This window comes from Macrosteles quadrilineatus, unplaced genomic scaffold, assembly GCF_028750875.1.
Source record: "Macrosteles quadrilineatus isolate MER2022 unplaced genomic scaffold, UCM_ALF_1.0 Scaffold_8__2_contigs__length_117827958, whole genome shotgun sequence".
NCBI lineage: Eukaryota > Metazoa > Arthropoda > Insecta > Hemiptera > Cicadellidae > Macrosteles > Macrosteles quadrilineatus.
In genome coordinates this window covers 88,124,980-88,151,733 of record NW_026542601.1, presented here as the reverse complement: position 1 = coordinate 88,151,733, position 26,754 = coordinate 88,124,980, and the positions used below count along the sequence as shown (strand labels likewise).

At 34.5% G+C, this 26,754-nt stretch overlaps 2 protein-coding genes across 2 annotated transcripts in view; one reads left to right on the top strand and one right to left on the bottom strand.

Moving 5' to 3' along the window:
• The first annotated feature begins 1,565 nt into the window (after nucleotides 1–1,565).
• On the top strand, nucleotides 1,566–21,624 carry LOC129000788 (integumentary mucin C.1-like). The gene is made up of 7 exons (XM_054427786.1): nucleotides 1,566–1,672; nucleotides 10,463–10,615; nucleotides 16,494–16,620; nucleotides 18,417–18,573; nucleotides 18,991–19,590; nucleotides 20,554–20,604; nucleotides 21,439–21,624. Exons 2-7 carry the CDS (start codon nucleotides 10,479–10,481, stop codon nucleotides 21,519–21,521), a joined length of 1,155 nt encoding a protein of 384 aa, XP_054283761.1. The 5' UTR covers nucleotides 1,566–1,672; nucleotides 10,463–10,478; the 3' UTR covers nucleotides 21,522–21,624.
• A 687-nt stretch (nucleotides 21,625–22,311) lies between these two features.
• LOC129000917 (uncharacterized protein C05D11.1-like) overlaps nucleotides 22,312–26,754 on the bottom strand; it is a 28,391-nt gene continuing 23,948 nt past the window's right edge. Inside the window, exons 19-20 of the mRNA XM_054428001.1 lie at nucleotides 25,458–25,610; nucleotides 22,312–24,264 (exon numbers count right to left, since the gene is read on the bottom strand). Of these exons, the coding sequence (XP_054283976.1) occupies nucleotides 24,204–24,264; nucleotides 25,458–25,610 (214 nt within the window). The 3' untranslated portion in view covers nucleotides 22,312–24,203. The remainder of the gene's footprint in view (nucleotides 24,265–25,457; nucleotides 25,611–26,754) is intronic.

Here is a 26,754-nt window from a genome sequence, read left to right as displayed (position 1 = left end):
ATGAAAAAAACGCCTGGAGATACCATGGATTAGAACCTACATACCAAATTTCATCGAAATCGGACCACAGGTGTAGTCTCTAGCTCTGTACACATCCAGACACACAGACACACACACACACACACACACACACACACACACACACAGACATCACTTCGAAAACAACTTTTTTGGGTCCAGGGGGACCCAAAACGAATATATCCACTCAAAACTCAAACTCGAAAATTTTGACGAAAACAATACTTTCTCCATATACTATGGTATAGGGGGAGAAAGTAAAAATTATTGATATGTGATATAGACAATTTGTTCCAAACTTTATTTCACTTAACCTTAGTTTTATCGATGCCTTGATGTCCATTTAAACTGTTTATAACAACAAAAAATGTATATGGATATCCATTGACCAATTCCGTTAGGATGTGGAGTGACGTGGTCACATAATATGCCACTAAATATTTGTACACAAAACCTTTCCGCAGAAAGTGTTTTGACAGTTGAAATCACAGTCAATCAGTGCAAGTTTATACTTCGTGTCATTTATCAGAAATGCCCACTTGCTGAATTATTATCGCACGCAGCATAGTCTAAATAAGCTGCTGAGTTCATTGGTTAATTTAGTCATAAGGTGCGGAAGTGTGCTTACTTGTCAGCATATAAAATGTTTCTTGTTTGTGGTAAAAAAAATTGTTTACCTGTGTTAAAACCACTATTTGTATTACTTATTTTATTTATCTATCTGTTGCATTTTCCGTGCCTTGTAATTTAAAAAAATATCTTTTTAAAAATAGATCGAGAAAGGGTTCATTGAAGGATTTGATAATCAAGACGAACTAATAATGTAATAGGAAAGGGTAAACTAATAGAAACCCATATAAGTATAGCAGAGACCATTTGAAAAATGTAGGTCGTTTTTTTTACCCACTCTACTTCAACTAGACAAATTAATTATTGCATTTGTCTATCATTGATGATCAACTTTCAATGTGAAGCGGGTTGATACATTAACTAAACCATAGTTCCATAGGGAGGGCTATACACAGCGACAAAAGAAGTCTTCATTTTGCCCGAATCTTCCATTCATGGTTGAATAAAATACGTTTTAATTATGCCCTCATCTCATACAAAAAGGACCAATGGATGGTTGTTATTTACCAATGGAAATTGTAATTAATTGTCCTTTTTAGCTATTCCAGAATAATATCCAGGCTTCATGGTATGAACTAAGTTTCAAAGGGGAAGAGCTTTTTAAGTTTTTAATCTTAATTCTTAAGAAATAAATGCAAGTACATTATCCAAAAGTTACCTCCAATGTAGCCCCATTTAAGTCAACTCAATTAATTTCAATCAATGCAAAGAGAAATTTACAATGCTATATTATAATACATAATATACTCGTGTGGTCGCCATTCCCCTTTTTCTTCTTCTGAATCCAAATCCTAATACGGGTCAGCCACGCCGCTAAATCTGCCCTCTACTAGTTGTAGGCCTAAATGACGGTGGCAGTCAGTGGTGGTGGTGGCTAGATGAACACTTCCGGTCCATTGTGGGTCTAGTGAGTCTAGTGGTCGGTGTCTACTGTTTAGATCAGTCTATCAGTGTCTACAGTCTACGAAGGATGTCAGCGTAGCTCTCATGCGCTCGCCGGCCGTAGATTCATATAAGACCGCAGGTTAGTTATATCATTGAGAATACACGTAATACTCAATGTTTATATGTATGTAATTTAATTTGTGCTAGTGCTTGTGTATCACTTTTATTGGTTCGTCTATTTATTTAACTGTACCACACCATTAGTTGTTTATTTTAGTACCTAAAGATTGTGAAAAAGACCCATAATCTGTTGTAGATTAGTTTATTTACTTGAATTAGTTTAAGCTTTTCATCGTTACCGTACCATTATATTGGTTACATTTGTTTATACATTTGAATTTAATTTATTAACACAATGTTTCAATTAATATATTCTTTTATTGGTTCGTATTTTTGACTATTCGTTTATTTTTATTTGTGGGTTTTTGTTTGTAAATTACAATCATCTTAAATACCATTTGATTTGTTTAGAAAACATATTTGTTGAAGATATTTGAATAGGTAATTGTATAGTTTTTATCGATCTCATTGGCTTTTTTTAGTGGTTCGAATTGATGTTAGAAGTGTTTATTTTTGTATAATTCATAAATATGTTACTGTATCGTTATCAAATAACATTTTATTTGTCATATTTTTTTAGTTTATTTTATTTTATTAATTTTGAGTTGAGTGTGGTTGTGGTTGACTATACAAGGTAATGTTCGTACCGATGCATTTCGTTTGGATATGATTAATTTCAATCGTATTTTTTAAATTTCCATTGTTCCTTAGAAATTATTTGAACTCGGATATACCAGCAGTTTTTTAGTTTGATAATACTACACAATATTTATATTTATAGCAAACTAGCTGTAACCCGCTGGCTTTGCCCCGTTTAACTTCTTAATTTTCAAGATTAACTCGTTCGCATGGCTCAATCACGTCCTGGTTGAAGTTTGTTCGCTACGCTCACTCACCTTTAGGTTGGAGCTCGTTCGCTACGTTCACTCACCTTTAGGTTAGAGCTCGTTCGCTGCGCTCACTTGCCTTCAGGTTAGCTCGTACGCTACGCTATTGATAGAATAGTAGATAAGATCATTCTATTATGTTACATAATACATTTTCTACCGTACCTTGCCAGGTATCAACAACTTTTACTGGCAAGATATTACGGTAAACTAGAACAGTGAACTATAATGCTGCTATCGGAGGTTCAGTATACCAAATATTTTTTGCCTGAACGGTAAATTAAATCTTGAGAATTTAGCTATGGCTATTGAGGTGAATTTACTGTGCAGACAAAAATGTTAACGCTCTAACACAATGTGTTAATTTATTTACATTATGTAAGTGTTCTAATAGAAACTGTTGATTAAAAACATTTTTTATTGTAGTAAAACACAAAGAAACTCGATGCAAGTTAACTTCTCTGTGATGTCATTGCTGTAGATGGTGTCATTGTTTGATGAATGACACAATTTTCACGTAAATGCCCATATTATGCCACTGGAAGGGATTTACTTCCGCGACCCCCCCCCCCCCCACCCAGTACCTCCCCCTTTACACTCGCTCTGAGAAAACCCGTGCACCGAATTAATTAGTCCTGTGTTATTATTGTAAATTAGTTTCAACATAGACACAAAATAAATCACTATGGTGGTGATACTGTCGCAAAACTAATAATATAGTTCTGTAATTTTGTTTTAGCGAATTCCCCTTGAGGGAAGTAGCTATTACCGTAGGTGGCACGAAATACTTTTTCATTTTGTTCCTAGAGGCCAAAACACTAATCTTAAAAAGTGTAAATTTTTAACTCCCATGTTATTCTTTTGGATAAAATGAAAACTGCTGTAGTTCACTTGTTTATGGATATAATATGTTGATCAAATTTGCCGAATGTATTATTTTATCCTATGCTATTGACATGTGGTCAAAAACACTTTTTCCAATCCCTATAGCAGCAAACCTAAGCACTCGTTAAATCTAATGTTTTTTAAATGTGGATTAAATATTTCTTATTTATGGAAAACTTTAGTAAAACTTTAATCAGACAAGTTGAAATTCGCTTAGTCTGCAGGTTTGCTGCGGTGGGGGTATTTACTCTACCAAAAACATACGCTATATATCCTTACAACAAATTAGAATATACTACCTATAGACATACAGTCATGTGGTGTCTATATAATAATTAATAATAGTTTCTGTAGATATACGAATTCTCTTTAACGAAACGGAATATATAGTATGAAGAAATATAATCTTTTTATCGATCAATAATTATTCATTGGACACTTATTACTCCATTTATTTATCATATAAAGTCCGTTTTTCATGTACAAAAATCTTGCCCTATGTAGTAACCTTAATTTCAGATACATTTGTTATGGAAACTATTTATGTCCTAAGTATGTGTGTTTTTAAATTAAATAGCACAGGAGACAATTTTTTAAATATTTTCCATCCATCATTTATGTTTAAATACACCCACACTTACTATAAATTTATCATTTTAAGCTAGGCGATTCAAATAAACATTAAACCTTTATGTATATAGTATAACTATTAAGCTATAATATATACATTAATTTTTATCAAACAATCTTTATGGCAGCAGCGAACGTTGAAGTGTCCAACAGCTGTTGTATGCAGAACTTGTATAAAGTATTCACCGAGTATCGAATAACGATCATCCAGTGGTAGCTTCACTTAATCTTCAAAATTCCCTAGATGACTTAGAAGAATGGTTGCAAACATGGAAAATAAAAGTGAATGAGAGCAAATCTACTCATGTGACCTTCACTACCAGATTAGGTACTTGTCCTCCTGTAACCTTAAATAATGTCCAAATTCCGCAATCCCACGATGTGAAATATCTCGGCATGACGATTGACAAAAGATTAACCTGGAAAACCCATATCTGGAATAAAAGAATGTACCTAAATTTAAAATTTAAAAATCTTTCCTGGCTCCTAAATAGTAAATCGAAATTGACCATTGCAAATAAATTATTACTATACAAAGTAATACTGAAGCCAATTTGGACTTATGGAATCCAACTGTGGGGAACGTCTAGTATGTCGAACATAAACATTATCCAACGATTTCAGTCAAAAGTTTTAAGGTTCATTCTGCAAGCCCCGTGGTATGTTAATAACAATATCCTTCACAAGGACAGTGGAATTCCTACGGTTGAAGAGGAAATAACCAAATTTAGTGCAAAATATCTAAAGAAACTTGAAAATCACCCTAATCACCTGGCTCTAAACCTCTTGGACAACAGCACCAGTATATACAGGCTAAAAAGGATTCATGTTTTGGATCTAAGCACACGTTTTGTTTGAACAATTTAATTTTCCCTTGTTTATTTACATATTTATGTTTTCATTGAAATATTTTTAAGTTAGCTCTGTCAATGGACAGAGATTAACTAACGTTTTATTAAAATTTGTTATTTTATTTGCTAAATGTTCTAAAAATGAACAGATTGTAAATAAAATTGTGATAAAAAAAAATCATTGTTAGGGGTGAAGACAACACAAATGATATCACAAACGATATCATGTAGGCTATACGTTAAATAAAAATGAAATTCCGTTCGTGGATTAAAATATGTTAATTCCGATCAATACACTTGTGCCAACACAGTACCCAACTAAAATTTAAATTTTAAGTGAGCTGCATGACATTATTTATGATTAATGAATAAATTTCTATTGACATAAGTTAAACGTTTTTATTATACAGTAAAGATGTAATTTTAAAATCTATTTAGTACGATTCACTCGTATGAATTTAAAGGCGTTCAAGATGTCCAATAATTGTATGTAAAGTCGTGCAACATTTGTAAACACATCACCACGTACAAAGTTAAACGATAATTAATTGATGTTTGAGATTTATTTATTTGAGTTAGTGAAATCAAACTCCGGTACACTAAACAAAAACAGAATAAAATACAAGATAATTATAATAATCTAGATCTTAATCTAGATTGTTATGAGTTAAAGGTTAATTGTGCTATAATATGTTTAAATTTCAATTATCATTCGATATGCGCCTGAAGTAAAACAGCACAACGAACAAAATACTACCTCTTTACTGATTTTAACTTAACTTATACAGTGGAAACTTGATAACAAGACCCTCGATAACAAGTCACCCTTGATAACCAGTGTCATTTTCAAACTCCCTAGAACTTATTTTACCCTTTGATTACATGTTATTGCAAACCTTGATAAGAAGTCAACCTTGATAACAAGTCTTATTTGATAATCCCCATGAGGGTCTTGTTATCAAGGTTCTAATGTAGTTTATTGTGGTCGAAATAAAACCAATAACATTCCAATTGCTCTTTGAATCGGTTGCGAATACAGCTTATGGTCCTAATACGCATTTATGGCGAAGTTTACGGTTTCAAGATGCCCCTTTATGTTTACAATTTTGTAGGACTGCAAGCCATTTATGAATTTTTATGCTTCTTTTACTTTTTATTTTTTAACCGATACAGGGATTGCTTGCAAAATGCCAGGTTACTTCCCCCATAATAACTGACATGTTAAAACGGGTCAATTGTTTGAGTTGTTGTACAGTTGTAGTTGTGATGGTTTGAGCTTAAACGATTTAGACTCTGGAAGTGAAAGCATGTTCAAATGTAGTAACCAATTAGAAATAACAAAACTAACAAAGGACTTAAATTTGTCAAATTAATGAGACTACCGTGTTGTTCAGTTTGTAGGACAGATGTTGAACACATGACGAAGTTTTTGCCCAGAGTAGTCTACAAGAACCACGGCTACGCTATTACTTATACTAGTCTTACGCATTTGAATAGTATCCGAGAATGTATTTATCCAAAAACATACAATATGCATTATATTTTGGTACAGCCCCACTAAAGAGACTCAAACATTTTTTTTTCATGGAACAAAACGTGCATAATCGCTATAACTGCAATATTATTGATACAAATAAAGGTGTATATATTTAATTTAGATAGGCTATCGCAAGTAGACTTGTGAAGTCTGAAGACTGTTTTGTTGGCCGCTTGTACCGTATTTCATGCACAGATCACCTGTGCCCCGGACTCAGAATGTTATCAGACATCAACGAGAGGTTTTGCTGTGACTTTAAAAGGTTTTTGCATGTGACGATTCCCTTATAAATAGAGTATGGATGTTTAACATGTGGGCGATTACCAGTTGTGAGCTCATATCTACAACCAAGGGCCTATAGGCCTAACACATACAGCTAAAATAAGAGTCATCCATCAGTTTGGAGATCATCAATCAAACTCTCATCGGTGTCATTTGGGAAACCATGAATCAGTAGTTCAATATTGGACGACTATTTGGGTAAATACTATTGAAATGGTTTAGTGGATGTACAGATAAACTGTAATCATGGCTGTTGCAGTGAACTATTACACGCACATAACTACGTCAAGTTCAACTATCCATAATGACTTAATATTTGCTTGTTTACACTCCAAATATGCAGAGCTAGGCTAGAACACATAATAATTATCACCACGATCATTACTAGATAAACAAGCTAGAAATACTCCATTTTAGTAGTAAAACTAATAGCTCAATGCGTCGACAATTTTCATATTTTCTGTAGTACTGACAAAGAGCCCTTACTTGAGTTTTAAAACTGTCAGATAAAATCGGCAATCAACACGACTTTGAAAAAAACGACCAAAAATAAATCAGCACACATTACTTTTACCTTAAATCAGGCTACATGTCCTCCAGTATCCATGAACAATATTCACCTCCCTCAAGTAACAGAAATAAAATACTTGGGCATGCACTTAGATGCAAAGCTTAATTGGAAGGCACATATCTGGACTAAAAGACAACATCTAAATTTAAAAACAACTAAACTTAATTGGCTTCTTGGATCTAAATCACAACTCAGTGCACAAAATAAATTGTTACTGTACAAAACAGTTCTAAAACCAATTTGGACTTATGGTATTCAGCTTTGGGGATCAGCAAGTACCTCAAACATTGAAATTATTCAACGTTACCAATCAAAATTATTACGTAAAATTGTCAACGCTCCTTGGTTTGTTACCAACAGAACACTTCACAATGATCTTCAAATTCGAACAGTAAAAGAAGAAATTACAAAATCTAGTGAAAAATACATTATAAAATTGGAAAATCATTCAAATCATCTTGCACTTAATTTATTGGACAATCACAACACCATTTACAGACTGAAGCGACATAATACGATATTGGACCTACCATTCAGATTCGGCTAAGTGTTATCAAAATTCTCTTTGTTAGCTAGTGTTGACGGTGGTCAATTACTAGCTCATGTTCTTCAAGTTATTTTTGTATTACTATTTATATCATTTGCTTATTGTTCAACTTGAACAGATTGTAAATTAAATAAAGTAAAAAAAAAAAATTAATATAGGCTGGTTCACTGTGTTCTGTATCAGTTGTTACACTTGAATAAATAGTTCCTCCAGCGACAATATTATTGAACCCTCGGTCCTGCACTTGCATGTGAACCTTGCAGTTTCGTAACGTCTCGCCTCACCTCTTATTGTTTATTTAAATTGAATGACACAATGCAAATGCTGTGATCAACCTTTAGGCCTACTATGGATGGTTAAGTATTGAAATCGAAAGTAACATTGATTACTACAATATGTTAGCGTTTTATCGCTAACAATTGATGGTTAAGCACAGAAATGAATTATATATGGTTGTCTCGTAGAAATGTACATTCAGATTCTTAGGAACATATCTTTGAGCTATTGTATCATTCAAATACATAGAGAACGGTCGTCTCTGCCAATATTAATTAATATTGGTCACTAACAGTAAAATCGAGATTAATCTATCTGAAAAGTAATAACAGATCTTTGGACAGCTATTGACGATTGCACGATCACAAGATTAATTTTCCCGGTAGGCTTCTGTTGTTGTGTATGGATTATGTATAGGCCTATGGTTTGTAGATTTGTAAGAATGCCTAAAAAGGTTATTAATTGGACATGGCCAATGGATATTTCTGGAAAAAAAATTAAAATTTAATTAAATATACCGTCTTTATGGCTTTTGGATCTGGCACCAAGGTGTCACCTGAACATTTTGTTAATTCATAATTCACCTATGATTTGTTATAACATATCTCATAGTTGTGTATTGGTATTGTAGCTCAGCGGATGTCAATTTTCCGCACCAATGAATACCTCGGTCGTCGCCTCCAGATGCCAAGTTTGATCAATTTCATCAAACGGTTCGCGACACCTCCATTTACCGGTTAATAGTTTTTCTTCAACAATCCGTGGAGCCAGAACTTCCTTGGCCTCTCTATCCTATAAACACTCGATCTGTTGCTTCAACAACAAGAAGTAGAATAATGTGTAGAGTAAAACCATAGGTTATTGAGCTTTACTGGGGGACCCAACAGGCGAACTTAAGCTTAAACAGTCACTCCAAAAATATACAACAGAATGTTTACAAGTATATGTAGGCCTAACAATAAAAATAAAAATCAAATTTACTGTTTTGTTGGATTTTAGTTTCTAATGCATACATTAATGTACAAGGACTATTTATAAGAGTAGTGTTTTAGCAATTGACATCACCAATTGTAGGAGGGTCCTGTAATTAGGTCACCCCTTCTTTCATTAACCATTCAGTTACTAAATGTTCATTTTATGGCAAAGGAAGTAAAAATATCATATCACCAAGTCTATATTTTTAATGTAAAACAAAATTATCAATACAAACCAATTATAATGGCCTATAAATTCCAAATAAATTACAATAAATTATCATCACCACAGCAGTTTTGAAATTTGATTTAGAAACCTTGTTTACCTTAAATTATCCGATAGCATTGACATTTTGATTATGGTGAATTATACATGCCAATTGCCAATGCCATACATTACTCATTAGAATTAGCTGGAACCAGTCTTTTTTATTTTAAAAAACCAGCCACTATATGCTCTGTCTTGCAAGGGCCAATGCAGAAAAACCTTTATAAGAAAATTTGCTATGTTTTATGTACAGAACTTGTATCAAAAGCTGATAGTAAATTACAAAATTGGGATAGTAATCTAAATGCCAAGATTACAATGGAGTGTGTGCAGCGAGTTACTGCACTGGTGTAGGTGAGCCGGAATGATGTGTGAGAGCGCAGGGTTCGGTGTGTTATTATTCCATTGTCAGTCAATTGAATTAACAGATTTGATTGTTTCAACTGCTCCTGGGCGAAAGGGATCCTGTGATGAATCTGACAGCTTAAACTGCAGTGAAGCGGTCAGAGGAGATAAACCAGTTCTTTATATCATTGATTTCATGAAAAAAAATGACGTTTTACGCTTTTACAGATGCCTCCAAATTGATAAAACTACTCATCAATATCTAGTGTAGAAACTGGTTTATTTTTATACACCCCATCTCTATTTGTATGTTCACAATAATCAAACCACTTTTTTAAATTTGAAGTTTCCTGATGGTTTTATCCTGAGAAATGTCTAAAATCTTTATATGGTTTCGAAGTGGACTATAATTGGTATTTTTTAAAGAGGAATAAGATATCATTGCTAGGTACACAGACAGAAATCACACAACAATGTTACTCTCATTCTAACTAGGCCTAACTGGCAAGTGTGAAAAAATTTAAAAAGGTTGAAACTTGAGTAACGGTATGAAAAGATTCTAAAATTGAAAAGCCAAATGCATCTTCGCAGGAGAGACTTTCCTAAAAAACAAAATACTGAAAAATTAGGTGGTATCTGGTTATTACATTAATAAAATGGAAAATTGTGTAGCAGTGGAGCTACATTTTATGTTATGTGAATAGTTGTAAGGTGTATAAAAAATAGAGTTCAACGTTATTTTCTACTGTTTGACAGGATAGAATGCTGGAAGATGTGTGCAGGACACCTGGTTGTATTGGTCTGGCTCCTGGTTGTGACGTCACTGCTGGTACAAGCGACACAGAATACAACGCAGAACACTCTCAACTCTACACAGAATCAGAACTTCACATGTACCCGCACAGAAACGTGAGTATGAACAATGTATAATCGACTCAACCCTACACAGAATCAGAATCACACATGAACCCCCTCAGAAATATGAGCATAAACAATGCATAATCAACTCAACTCTACACAGAATCAGAATCACACGTGAACCCCCTCAGAAATATGAGCATAAACAATGAATAATCAACTCAACCCTACACAGAATCAGAATCACACGTGAACCCCCTCAGAAATATGAGCATAAACAATGCATAATCAACTCAACCCTACACAGAATCAGAATCACACGTGAACCCCCTCAGAAATATGAGCATAAACAATGCATAATCAACTCAACCCTACACAGAATCAGAATCACACGTGAACCCCCTCAGAAATGTGAGCATAAACAATGAATAATCAACTCAACCCTACACAGAATCAGAATCACACGTGAACCCCCTCAGAAATATGAGCATAAACAATGCATAATCAACTCAACCCTACACAGAATCAGAATCACACGTGAACCCCCTCAGAAATATGAGCATAAACAATGAATAATCAACTCAACCCTACACAGAATCAGAATCACACGTGAACCCCCTCAGAAATATGAGCATAAACAATGCATAATCAACTCAACCCTACACAGAATCAGAATCACACGTGAACCCCCTCAGAAATATGAGCATAAACAATGAATAATCAACTCAACCCTACACAGAATCAGAACTTCACATGTACCCGCACAGAAACGTGAGTATGAACAATGTATAATCGACTCAACCCTACACAGAATCAGAATCACACGTGAACCCCCTCAGAAATATGAGCATAAACAATGCATAATCAACTCAACCCTACACAGAATCAGAATCACACGTGAACCCCCTCAGAAATATGAGCATAAACAATGAATAATCAACTCAACCCTACACAGAATCAGAATCACACATGAACCCCCTCAGAAATATGAGCATAAACAATGCATAATCAACTCAACCCTACACAGAATCAGAATCACACGTGAACCCCCTCAGAAATATGAGCATAAACAATGCATAATCAACTCAACCCTACACAGAATCAGAATCACACGTGAACCCCCTCAGAAATATGAGCATAAACAATGAATAATCAACTCAACCCTACACAGAATCAGAATCACACGTGAACCCCCTCAGAAATATGAGCATAAACAATGCATAATCAACTCAACCCTACACAGAATCAGAATCACACGTGAACCCCCTCAGAAATATGAGCATAAACAATGCATAATCAACTCAACCCTACACAGAATCAGAATCACACGTGAACCCCCTCAGAAATATGAGCATAAACAATGAATAATCAACTCAACCCTACACAGAATCAGAATCACACATGAACCCCCTCAGAAATGTGAGTATAAACAATGAATAATCAACTCAACCCTACACAGAATCAGAATCACACGTGAACCCCCTCAGAAATATGAGCATAAACAATGAATAATCAACTCAACCCTACACAGAATCAGAATCACACATGAACCCCCTCAGAAATATGAGCATAAACAATGCATAATCAACTCAACCCTACACAGAATCAGAATCACACGTGAACCCCCTCAGAAATATGAGCATAAACAATGAATATTTAACTCAACCCTACACAGAATCAGAATCACACATGAACCCCCTCAGAAATGTGAGTATAAACAATGCATAATCAACTCAACCATACACAGAATCAGAACTTCACATGTACCCGCACAGAAACGTGAGTATGAACAATGTATAATCGACTCAACCCTACACAGAATCAGAATCACACATGAACCCCCTCAGAAATATGAGCATAAACAATGCATAATCAACTCAACTCTACACAGAATCAGAATCACACGTGAACCCCCTCAGAAATATGAGCATAAACAATGCATAATCAACTCAACCCTACACAGAATCAGAATCACACGTGAACCCCCTCAGAAATATGAGCATAAACAATGAATAATCAACTCAACCCTACACAGAATCAGAATCACACATGAACCCCCTCAGAAATGTGAGTATAAACAATGAATAATCAACTCAACCCTACACAGAATCAGAATCACACGTGAACCCCCTCAGAAATATGAGCATAAACAATGAATAATCAACTCAACCCTACACAGAATCAGAATCACACATGAACCCCCTCAGAAATATGAGCATAAACAATGCATAATCAACTCAACCCTACACAGAATCAGAATCACACGTGAACCCCCTCAGAAATATGAGCATAAACAATGAATAATCAACTCAACCCTACACAGAATCAGAATCACACGTGAACCCCCTCAGAAATATGAGCATAAACAATGAATAATCAACTCAACCCTACACAGAATCAGAATCACACATGAACCCCCTCAGAAATATGAGCATAAACAATGCATATTCAACTCAACCCTACACAGAATCAGAATCACACGTGAACCCCCTCAGAAATATGAGCATAAACAATGAATAATCAACTCAACCCTACACAGAATCAGAATCACACATGAACCCCCTCAGAAATGTGAGTATAAACAATGCATAATCAACTCAACCCTACACAGAATCAGAATCACACGTGAACCCCCTCAGAAATATGAGCATAAACAATGAATAATCAACTCAACCCTACACAGAATCAGAATCACACATGAACCCCCTCAGAAATGTGAGTATAAACAATGAATAATCAACTCAACCCTACACAGAATCAGAATCACACATGAACCCCCTCAGAAATGTGAGCATAAACAATGCATAATCAACTCAACCCTACACAGAATCAGAATCACACATGAACCCCCTCAGAAACGTGAGCATAAACATTGAATAATCAACTCAACCCTACACAGAATCAGAATCACACGTGAACCCCCTCAGAAACGTAAGTATAAACAATGCATAATCAACTCAACCATATACAGAATCAGAATCACACGTGAACCCCCTCAGAAACAACAGTATAAACAATGCATAATCAACTCAATACTACACAGAATCAGAACCACACATGTACCCGTACAGAAATGTGAGTCATATCTTGAAAACTGTTAGGCCTGTATTAAATTAACAATATTGGTCTTACACGTTAGGTAATTTAATGTACTTTAAAAATGATTATGGTTGTTCTCTATGAAAAAGTGATGCTTCAGGGTCAAAATCACACAAACGTAAAAATAGTGCAAAATTCCACTGATTTTTAGCTTTTTGGAGGTGATCCGGAAGGTCGCCTAGGTTGAAAAGTTGGATTTAGCATCTCGGTACTATTACTAACAACATAAAAAAAAAGAAACCTACTACCCCAATTCATGCAAGATAAAATGCGTTAGGTTACTGGATTAATAATGCTAGATAAATTTTAACAGAAGAAAAATGAGCTTGTGATCAATGCAAAACAAAACAACAAACTACACTTTATTTACTTTTCAAACAATTTAACACATGACTATGAATATTTAAATACTAAGACAAAACAGTCTTTCAGAAATAAATAAAGAATTCAGTAGGGAATTCAAAAAAATGTTGATTTAAATATAGATTGAAGTTTTAACCTCAACCAATGACTTACTGATCATGACAAACTGAGTGTAAGATATATTTTGCAAAGTTCATTTTTGTATGACCATTGTTTTTTGAGTAAAATTTCAATCCATGCACTTTAAAAGAAAACTGCTACTTTTGACAAAGATAACACAACAAAAATGAAACCTTAAAAACATATTATACTTTTTGTAAAAATAAGGTGTAAGTTTACCATTTACAAAATATTGTTATGGATTCATAGTATCTCCATGAATGGTCCTTCATTACTTAATCGAACATACAAAGAAGCAAAGCCAGGAGAAGGTGGAAATATTTCTTTAACCAAGCATACACCTTTATCGTCAAGCTCATTTTTTCTCTCCTAGCCCAAATTTGTTTAGCTTTGTTTCAAGATGAGAAAGTTTTTCTCGCAAAGAAGAATTTTCAATTAATAGCTTATCCATTGCTTCTTTAATTCCATCAAGTGATTGACGTTCCATCTTCGTGAACCGTTCTTCAACAGAGTTATGCGATACCTTCATCTTGTTTTCTATCTGGCTGATTTCTTGCCGCAGTGAGCGAAACTCTCCCAAAACTTCATCGTAGGATATGGCTCCCTCCAAAACTGCACTCTGCCGCCGTAGTTTGCTGCACGGATTACATCTCCAGTGATCCTCTTGATTGTGAATCATTACAATCTCCGATGGAGTCATTTCAACACATTTGCCATGGAAAATCCCTTTGCAATCAATACACTCGATTTTTAAACTTGTACTTTTCAAAGTCTTTAAGCATTTTTTACAGTCAGACATGTTTTGTTGTGAATGAAAAGATTGAATATGGTTTAGTGAGAAGAAAGAAAATGACAAATATAGTAACAATAAGTGTACTGTTAGGATGTCACTGCAGTGAATTCGCAGAGCAAATAAGCACAGTGTATGATACATTTAAATACATGCTTCAACTATTTACATTATTCAAGTTCAATTACAGTTAAGCGTGAATGGGTGTGGTTCAATTCCTGAGAATTTCACTTATGTAGATTAAATTTTGTGCTTATAGCTGATCTTTTATAAACAAATTGGTATCAGTTGATAGATCCTTATAGTTTTCCACATTTTTTTTGTTGGTACCTAAGAAATATGATATCAAGCTTACATTATCTACATATTCTTTGATGATATTCAGATATTCAATAAAACACTGTAAAGGATGGGGGGGGGGGGGGGGGGGGGGAGCAGACAAAATATTTTTATTTAGACTTGATGATGTAGAGACTAATTCCTAGAACATCTGTACAGTTGAGTTTTTGTTGGTGTTTGGTAACTGCCAGATGTAAAGTGGTTCTTGGTTTGCATCACTTCTGCACTGGTTAATCTCTCCATCTCAAAGTAAACAATACGATGGGTGGAATGTAAACATGTCCTATAATATAGGCCTACTAATATTGATGTGAAAGTTTGTTTATAATAAATTCATTTAAATGTATACATGACTTCTTATCTTTCATGGAATATGTTAATGGTCAACTTGTAATAAGTTTGTCAAATTAATAGGACAAATACTGTATTAGAATTATTGTAGATTGTATAGTCCTCCTAAAAACTTAAAATTAATACCGATTACTATACATATTGTTTTTATATGAGTGTAGCGGATCGCTACAATAGCGCAAGTCACATGACTACGATGCGCGCGCAGTCACCCGGGTAGGCACGCGCAGCGAACCAAGAGCAGTACAGTGTAGTGTCGAGCGCCTGGAGCTGTACATCTGATCGGATAAGTAGACTGTAGCCTAAGATGTCTAGCTAATAGAAGTAGGGGTTGGGGAAGGGGTGTAGGTTGGGGCAAAAGGTAATTCAATCATGTAGTTTATTAGGTTCTCGAAGGGTCGTGGTCTGGGAATTAATATCGTAAATTAGATTTCACATTTAATATAATATGAATATAATCTGTGGAAATTGCTATAATGTGTCACCTACAACAAACAACTCATCAGAATAATTAAATAGGCATCATTAAAGATTATATCTACAAATATTACAAGTTAGCCACAAAATTGTCCCAGGGCCAGTTTTACTAACACAATGTATGTTCCATACCTGGAGATGATTAACTGTAGTGCATGCCTGGTAATGGTAATCAAAGGGTTTCCAGTTCAATTTTGTAAAATATCAGTATATGGTATCTTTTTCGTTGTTATAAACTGGATCATCCAGCTATCCTTGATCGATGAGCTTTTAAAATATGATTCTGGCTGAACAAATAGCTTTCTTAGTCAATAGCAAACCTCACAAACTATATTCTACACTCATTCACTCACATTTGGGTTGAGATATTAAATGAATATTATGTTTCAGAGTGTCAGTAAGAGTAGCAGTGCCGTTACAGGAGCCTGCTACATTCCGCAGTTACACGTGGTGTCTCAAGGTACCTCCGCGCTGCTCCAAGTACACTGTCATCATGAGAGAACGTATCATCTACCAGGTAAAGTAGCCTAGGCCATAAAGGAACTGTGTCATGCCAACCGCGGCACCCTTATTTATTGGCTCCTAGGATAGTGAGTCCCATCCGATATCAGATGCAAAGATACACTCTTATAGAAGAGCTCATCAACTACATTCATAACTATCTGACTCGTAGAGTATGTTTTTTTAAGTTCAAAACACCTTTGCAATTGTCCTCCCAGTTTGAGGAGGATTAATTTTCCTCTACAGAATTGGTTTTTCTCATAGGAGTAACTCCAAGGTCTAAACCGCCTGAATTGTCATTGTGTTTGGGTGAGATGCAGCTTCTAGCTAGGTGAGCTTGGACACATGAATTCTGCTTGGTTAAATTGGCACTGACACTAAAAATAGTAACTCTTCAAGAATGAAATAGGGAATGATAGACATCATATAGCTGTTTTGCAAGGTCTCAGATTTTGAATTATGACCTTTTTATGGCTCTTCTTGTTGGATTGTTTAGTATGAGCAATGCAAACTTTAAGGACTGGATTTAGCATTGTAAAGGAGAGATATATACTAATATTTTTTCCAACTTAAACTATAGTACCAGTAGCTATAATCGCCATTTCAGTCATACAATAATTATATAATTTATTATGTCGTGAGGAAAATGTCTACTCACAAAATACAATGAATACATTCATTTTTAAATTTAGTATTAAATAGATCTTTGTTTTAAAGCACAAACAAATGGCTTAGGTCACATGGTGCAGTAAGGGTGGCTAATACTATCCCTATGTATAAACTGAGTATAAAATTAAGTGGACACTTATTCACTTACATCGCCTGGTGCGATGACCTCGCTAGCTTATTATTCGATTGTCTTACGTAGGAACATCCTTGTTACCTTTCCTCTTAGAGGACCATAGAATTCATGTGTTTATGTTTGGCATACTTCAATTTATACTTTGTGTTTTCATAATAGACTTTGTGTTTTCATACCTAAATACTTTACCTCAATGTTTACGAGTTGTGGAGATAAATTTAGTACTGAGTAGTGTGAATCACTGACTTTTAGGTACTAGGGTAGACATCCCATAGCTGTAGCTAATTTTTCAATTAGCTCACATTGTTCAATTATACGCTCACTCACAGTGTCCTACTGTCACCACAACTTATTTTCCCTCTTAGATTTTGACTTAAAAGATGCTATAGTTTACAATAACATTACTGTAGATGTTAATATATTTTTCCTTCAGTTTCCCTTGGTGAACAATTTTATGTATACAACAGAAATTAGTAATTGGAATCTCAAAACAGCACACTAATTCTCTCAGTGGCTCAATTAAATTAATATTAATTTTCATGCTAAAGCTTCAAATATAAAATTATCAGATTTAAAAACAACAAGATAAGTTTAATGTTCTGTGAGAAGTTCAGTTACAAGGATTCAATACACACAATAAATGGTGACGGGTGAATATTATTTTTTGATATTTACATAAAAAAAACCAACTGAAAGTCTCAAACAGATGATTTAAAAAGTTCATTTTCGGTGATGGTAAGCTTATGTTATTTCTTGAGAAATTGTTGCACACATGTTTCCATCACGATAAAAAAAATTTATTTGTCTAACTAGTGAGCAAAGTGGCACTTTGCGTGGAGCTATACGCGCACCAACACTCCAGCCTGCGCATTTTTACCGCCGTGGGACATAGGCTTTAACTAAGATCAACTGGTTCCTCAGCCAGGAACATTTGATGAAAAGCCAAACGATCAAGGGCTGCTTGGTCAAATTTTAAACTTAACTTGATGATATATATTGATTGTCTACAGACAGAGGTGCGTAACCAGACAGTGCAGGAGTGTTGTCCAGGTCATGTTGCACTGTATGATACATGCATACCTCAGTGTGCAACATGTGACAACATGCTGTGCGACAAGAAGAAGTGCTCCTGCAAACCTGGATTTGTCGGAACTCACTGCAATCAGAGTAAGCGTTACGTTCCCCTCCCTTGCAAGAACAACACAATATCAATTACTACCTAGGATATCGACAGTCGAAGATAGATTCCATGGAATTTGACAGTCATCTAATGTACTACTGTATTAGTTTAATTAGAACAATACTTCTTTTTTCACTATCAAAAATAGTTTTTCGCAAAAGAAAAAAGCTCTTGTATGAGCTTGAACATTGAAAATCATTAGTTTGATTCCTAAGATATATGGGACTAACGTCTGATTGTTATAGATTTTAATGGAGACCTGCTATTTTGGTGATTTCTTATATTTTATTTGAACAGACTTTTTCTCTCATATGCCATGCCACAAGGATAAACACCCCAAAATCTAAAAAAAAATACTCTAGAAAATTTCACGCTAGCTCCAAATAACGTGGTGTGTGTTTCAGCTTGTCAAACAGGCAAATGGGGAGAAAGGTGCTCAGAGGCTTGTGTGTGCAGGGTGGGGGAGGATTGTGATCCTGTGACTGGGAACTGTACCCCTTCCACCTCCACCACATCCACAACAACCGTACCAACACCTACAACCACAACAACCGTACAACCATCGACAACCACCAGAACCGTCAAACTATCAACAACCACCACAACTACTACTCGGCGACCCACAACCACCTCGTCCACCAATGTGTTCATCAATCTCACCCCGACGGAACAATCCTCTTCCGCTGAAGATTTGACAGAATTCAATGTGATCCGGGCAGTGGACAACGACATTGCGAGTGATGATGACTACGCAGTGTCTCCTACTGACAGTGCCATTGTGATCGAGCGCCCAGACATAGGGGAAGCCAACGCTCGATGGAGCGCTCTGAGCACTCACTCAAGTGTCACTGTAGGATCTGTGCTTGGACTGATCGCTTTGTTGGTGGTCATAGTCAGTATTATAGTGAAGTGTCGGGGGAAAAAACAATTTGACAGTGCCTCAACAATCGGTGATAAGAGCTCACTTCACCTGGTAGCAAAGAATAGTCACTATGCAGTGCCAGGTAAGGTTTGAAGTTACTTGGGTTATTTTTTTAATCTGATGATACTTGGAATTATTAAAGGACAAAAGAAAGAAAAAAATAGTTAAGTTGCCTGACTTCGGTATTCTTATTGCCAACGGACAGGTAACTTAAACCATTTAATTAAATTACTCAACTAGGCAAGTCATCCTGGGCTACTAAGTACCATGAAAGAAAATATTTTAGAATTGCAATAATACAAATGAAAATATAGGACATTAGCTACCGATATCTCACTAATTTTACTTTCTTCTTTGCCTTTCAGACTGTTACAACTTTTATGTGTTGTAAAGAAAAAGAAAGACATAAAATGCTTAGTTTGGAAATAATGTAGACTATCTGACAAGAATCCTGGAACTTTGTGACTGTATTTGTTAGCAAGAGCAGAAATTAATTGAGACAAGTAGTAAAAAAAAAAAAAAACTCCATTGGAGCAAAACGATAAAAAAAATTTACTTAAAACACCAAGTTGAGCTAATCATTGTTGATAACAAATTATAAAAGTGAATAGTGTACACCAGATTTAAAACTAATGCAACAGTTTTTAAGAGTTATATTAAAATCAAATGGCAATAGAAAAGTATCATTAGTGTAAACTCCATCTTGTACTGCAACACAAACCATTTCATACTAGAATCAGTTATTGTGACTAACTGAACTGAAATAGGAAAAAGACTGTCGAAGATTCTTAAAGCAGATCAATCTAGAACCTAGAACAGTATGTTACTTGGGAATCCCTTGATATCACTACATATCACAATGAACACAAAGAACATAACAAATGAACAAAGAAACCATTATGATGTAAATTGTTGATAACATTAGAAATATTTGAACTAAATGTCACGGTATAAGGAATGTTTAAATATACGTTTAATAGTAATTAACTTATCAATATGTTACTTTATATCATCATTAAAAGTTACTTTGAATCCTTTTTTTCAGGTCCTCCTCCATTTTCTTTCCTGAATGGCCTTCCGATAGATATAACCAGAGGTAAGAGGTACACTCAGGTGTTTATGGTAAAATGCATTATCAGAAAATGTTTCTTGATTGACTAATACAAGATCAATTCATTAATCCTAGTCTACATAAGGAATACACTATTTTCATGCTCCTTGATGACTGTTGAGTTAATCTATTGTCTAACCCTTAACCAGTTACTTATTGAAAACATTGCTTTTTACAATTTATCTGATGGACAGAGAGAAATTCAGTATTAATCAAGACTAGGGTAGTGTAAAATACAATGAGTGATATTATAGCTATTTACCTTACAAGTGTAGTAAGAGCGTTTTTACATCACGCAGGTGAAGGTTGTGCAACGAGCGGAAGCGAGTTGCATAATTTACCTAAGTGATGTAAACACGCTCTTGCGTAACGTTTAACGTACAAGACTTTTCCTGACCTGACAATATACAGGAGGTTACGAACAATATTAATCATTATCCATTTCACTCATCTTCTAACAGTAACGTTCATTTACAAACAAAAGCTAGGTTAGGAAAATTCTTCAAAACATAACAATAAAATTCAAGAGCACAGCTGATTTCTAGCGTTGAACGTCGTTGGCTCCATAGAGGTATATTTTTTAAGTTAATCACTCAATGCTATTTAAATGGGTTTCATTACATCACCGAGTGAGTTTTTGATACTTTACATCACTCGAGACGTAAGGAAGTTGTATACATCACGCTTGGGATAGGGAAGTTTAACATGGCGGGTTAGGTAAAATTAATTCAATATCTGCAATGTTCATTGTTGTACTCACCCTAGTTGATCTGTTGGAAATAAACTTAATTAAAACTTTCCCAATTCTCTCAATTACAGAAGTGTGTGAAGACATGTACGACCATCCCCGCAGTATACGGTGCCTCAACAACGAACCAGTGTATGACGAACTGAGATACTGATTCCGTTTCCACACTTCACTACAAAGTATTGTAAATAGACATCATTTAGAACTGTTATGTTAAGTTCATCCCCTTCTACTGCTGTTAACACTGGAATTTCGGAATATAAACATTTTCTTTTTCAAAAGTATATTTTTCACCCCTAACATTCTGTTTCTACTGCATGGTTTATTGTACATGTTAATAAGTCTAGGATAAGGGTACACAGTTAAGGTCGATTCACACATATCAGTCCAGTCACAGTTCCGTTACAGTCTAGTCACAGTTGAATCCGCAATTTCTCGGTCGATCTGTCAATTATTAAGTTTCAGTCACTCTTCCGTCACTTTATTTACAGTGTTGTTAAAGTCAAAAATGTTTAATTAATACACAATATTCTTATTCTATCAAATTTTCATCGTCCGTTTTGTTGGTTATTACAAACATTACTTAAAATATAAACTCGATCATTTAAATAAAAAAGTACCATTTTCTAAACCTCAAACACGTCTGTAAGGCATCCGAATAATCCAAAAATATCGGTGAAAAGAAATCTAAAATTGACTGACGGATGCCGGCAGAGCGACTGATGGAACTGCAACGGATGAGTGTGGATAGCGCAAAAGAAAATCCATTTAGGAATTTAAGAATATTTTTGTTAACTGTAACGTGCCTGAAGTGACTGGACTGCGACGTGTCGTAACTGATGTGTGTGAATCGACCTTTAGAAAGATATTGTTGAGGAAACTATAGGCTTGAACCAATCTAAGTTAAAATAGTCAGAAACTGCGAGGAAAATAACAAATATTAGTTTTCTAACTTTTAATGCTTTACTTAAAAACTTCAATTCTTATAAAGTTTCATTTTTCATTTAAAATTAAACCCTATGGATAAGCAGCAGAAAAACTTTCATACAAATTTAAATTATAATAGATTGATTTTTAGTTTCTTACAAAATAACAACTACAATGCTTTCCATAGCTTAAAGTAACCTTATCTTTCACAATAGTAGCCTTTTAGACGTTATTTATTTTGATTATGTTATTCACCACAACACAAATAATTTACAGAGAAATAAATTAAATATACAATAAATTAATGTACAAAAATAATCTTATTGTTTAATTTAGTTGATTTAGTGTATCATACAGACATATTGATTTGTGTAACGTTAGAGTTAGCTTGTTTCATCCACAGATAGATAAGGCACCGGTTTAGTAAGGGTTTTGTGCATCGACATATCAATAGTCAAGCATTCAACATGTACAACATGTATGCTGACTTTTTTCAACTGCTTTTAAAATCAGCAACACGAGGCCTTTAAGACCTGTAGCTTCTTTTTAACATGAAAAACCATTCTCATGAGTAATTTTGGTTGTAAAGTTATGAGATTCTTTAATTTTACAAACACTCAAAACTATAAATTCATTTGCAGTTACTAATGGAAAAATACAATACAAACATGTTATTTAGGCCTATATCAAAAACTTTTGTTAATGAACAAAATTTTTACAACCAATTTAAGCATTTCATTTTTTCATGAATAAAAAAAAGGTGCTTTGTAAATGCAAAATTATGAAGTAAACGTTTCTGTAATTTCACACTACACTAGAACTCAATTACCCATTCCGCAGCAAACCTGCAGACTAAAGGAATTTCCATTTACCTAGTTGGATTTGCATTAAAAGATTTCATAAAAAAATTCTCTATAACAATTAAACATACAAAAACACTTCTTAACCTTTTTGTTTTATTTTATGAGCTTTTCAAAATGTTTGAGATGTATTGGAAAGTTATATTTATTAAGGGTCAAAAATGAGGAAAACCGATTTTCCTCATAAAACCTTGTTTCCATAGTCAGATTATGTATTTTGTATATGGATTTGAACGATTGTGTATGGCAGGTAGGCCTAAATGAAATTGAACGGATTGTGTTTTTTGTCTGGAAACCTTAAAACAATGAAGTAAATCAGTCCCGGGGCTAGGTCTAACCATGAGACCTACGGTAACAGCTTAATCCCTATATGGGGAATTCGCTAAAAATGAGTGCTTACAAACAATTTCAAACAAAACAACGTTTTTATTTGAAAGTAATCTTGATTAAAAATTAGATATAATGTATTTTTTCAATTATTCTTTCAAAAATGAATACAAAATACAAGTTTATGCAAAAACATCAAAAGACCTATAGTGATTGTTAATGCAGCCAGTAATAAAAATAAATATATAAAATAAATTGTAACTGAAATAATTATTGTTCTGGTCAGATATCATAAGTAAATTAATATACAAGACAAAAGTAAAAATACAAAACAATACAATATGAGGCTCAAAAACAAAGAATTGATTTGACGGTATCTAAAACTAGTAGAAGAAGAAAAGTAATAAACAATGTTGAAAAAAAATCTTCCAAACATTGAAGATTCATGGACCAAAGAAAATATTCATTTGTCCGATAACATTTTTATCTGACATAAGTACCAATTTAAGGTTTGTATAAAACCCCAACAAACAAAAATATTAAACAATATACTGGCGAATTATACACGATTAGTAGAATGAGATATAAAAAATATCTAAACATAGAAACAAATTTATTCACTCTTCAATTTGAGTGAAAACACTTAAAACGCAGTATAAATGCTTAAAATTAAAAAGAAGGACCCTGCATGAGTTGGTAAAGACTAGTTGAATGGAACCCGGCTACCAATCATTGAGGAAAGTCTCTTCTAGCGTGGTGTAGGAAGTCAGGTTGATTCCCAGTCTGCAACGAAGAACCAAAAACCGTTAGAAAATATTTATAGTGATAATGTGTTGAAGTATAATATCAGATCTACTGCATTACTGAATTGTTGATATTGATTTATTATTAATTATATCTAAGTGAAAAAGTGAATAATACATACATGTACATAACGCCTAGTAACATAAACTGTGGCAGCGATGAATAAAAAAATAAATATAAAAAAAACCATGATGAAAATGTTGTTTTCAGATCGTTGATGGGGATTGTTAAAAAATTATTAAAGTGTGGGGTTTAGGTTTGGATCTAAAGTAGACTCCCTCTTATCCAGACACCTTTTAACCGGACATCGGTTTAACCGGACTACACTTGGCGGAAATTACATCTGTTTAACCGGACAATTTTTATCAGCACATTGGTTTAACCGGACTAGATCGGCTGGAAGTGTGCGGTACTGAAATGACTGTTCTCGTGGGAAAAGATTTGAGAGCAGTGATCACGTGTCTAGATACAATGCTCTCCTAAATTTAAGTCAAATAGTATACAGTATGCATTTGAACGGCCCGTTTTAAGGAGTATTTGGGGACGTCGGTTTAACCGGAAAATACATTATCCGGGCTGGCCTCGGTCACGAGGAGTCCAGATAAGAGGGAGTCTACTGTAATGACATGCAATAGCATAACTATAATAAATGTACTGTAGCATTGTGGAAAGAACCTAACCTCAAAATTGTGCTTGACCGCTCTATTGCGGTATTTTTTTATGCTGTTTCCGGGTACTTCACCCCTGCCTTTTCCCTCCATTTGGCAATACTGAGAGCCGGCTAGCAACTGTTATGGTTTAGTGCTGCCATTTGTTGGGTTCTTGTAAAACTACGTCCACAACGACTGGGACACAGTAGGTATATGCCTCTCATTCGGATGAAACTAAATTCAAACGTTTTCAAGCACTCATTAGCACAGCACATTAGCTGTTCGCGCCACCGGCAGTGGCTCATCGAGCAAACACATTCAACGTGTAAAAAAAAGAAAACGCAAATTTTTATAAAAAACAAATTCTGAAATAATTAATCTCATGAGAACTAAATTAAAACTTAACCAAAGTTTTGGTGGTTTTGAAATTTGAGATTCAGTTTAGGTTTAGACACATCACTCACTACATTGCTAACAAGCTAAAGGTTCTAAGGTTTAAACTAAATGCATGTGACAACTTACTCCTTAAAGCCGTTGTTTAGTTCATCCACCTTGGAAGGATGGCAGACGATGCTTGTGCGTGAGATGGAAGGGTCAAACAATAATTTGACATATTTGGGCCCCATTCGACTGAGATCCTCCTTGGTAACCTTAGCGATCATACTCACCAGCCATCTGCCACAGCAAAAAAATTAATATACTCACTTTGTTGAAATTTACAGAAGCCAAACAACATATCTATAAAAGAAGTATGTATGTATGTATGTATATACCCTATGGACTCGAAACCACTCGACGGATTGTAATGAGATTTTCAGGCATTATTAAGGATTATTCAAGGATGGTTTGTGTGAAGTTTGGTGATCCGTCAAAAGGGCTCCGCTCCAGAGGGTTTTAAGGGGTCCAATGTCAGACTTTTGGAACTACAATGTTTACAAATAAATATAATTTAAAAGCTGATGTTTACTTTCACCAACTCTGTTTTGTAGGTTTGAATAATCATAACATTCTGTACTAGTCATGATTTAAAATAGTGCCACATTGACACTGTTTCCACAGAATGCAGCACAGAAAACTATTTTACATTTGAATAAGTCCAAATATATTAAACCCCAATCACAGCACACGTGTCCCACTCAACAATGTTTCAATTCTCCACTATTAAATATGTAAACATAAAAAGTAAAAAGAAAAACCTTTATCGAAGTATTATAAGCAATAAAAGCGATGGCAATGACTTAACCCTTTCCACTCGGATTAGTTGACCCCTTGTTGTCCCATAGGCCTACGCTTGCATTTATTGTCATGCAAAAAACATGTTTTGGGTTTTGTGTACATATACTGACTAAAATAATTTGTTGTACTTGAGGGCCTGATTCTTATTCAGCATAAAATTGTACACAAGTAAAACATAATATATCAAAATAAATATAACTATAAAATATTTTTTGTATGGTCATAATATGAAAAAAGAAAAATAATAATATTTTTATCTTTTGTTTTTTACCCAGACAATTTAACAAAAATTATTAAGTGAATAATAAACAAGCGTCCTAGAATTTGTCATTAACCCACCACCCTACTGTAATTAAAAGAAGGAACTCCAAAAATACCTAATGTGAAACTTAAATCCACCCAAGCTGTGCAATGGAACCAGACTGACGATTAAAAAAAAATTACACCAAACCTGATTGAAGCAACAATCATCAGTGGTAAGTTTAAAGGAGAAATAGTCTTAATCCCAAGAATACCGATGATTTCATCCGAATTACCCTTTGAATTCAAGCAACTAAAATTTCCTTTGCGTCTTGCTTTTGCA

Excerpts from the sequence above, each read along its gene's own strand:
- LOC129000788 (XM_054427786.1), top strand. The coding sequence starts at position 10,479 with ATGTGTGCAGGACACCTGGTTGTATTGGTCTGGCTCCTGGTTGTGACG. Across the intron at positions 19,591-20,553 it reads TAGTCACTATGCAGTGCCAG|GTCCTCCTCCATTTTCTTTC; the intron begins GTAAGGTTTGAA and ends CCTTTTTTTCAG. Across the intron at positions 20,605-21,438 it reads TCCGATAGATATAACCAGAG|AAGTGTGTGAAGACATGTAC; the intron begins GTAAGAGGTACA and ends TCTCAATTACAG.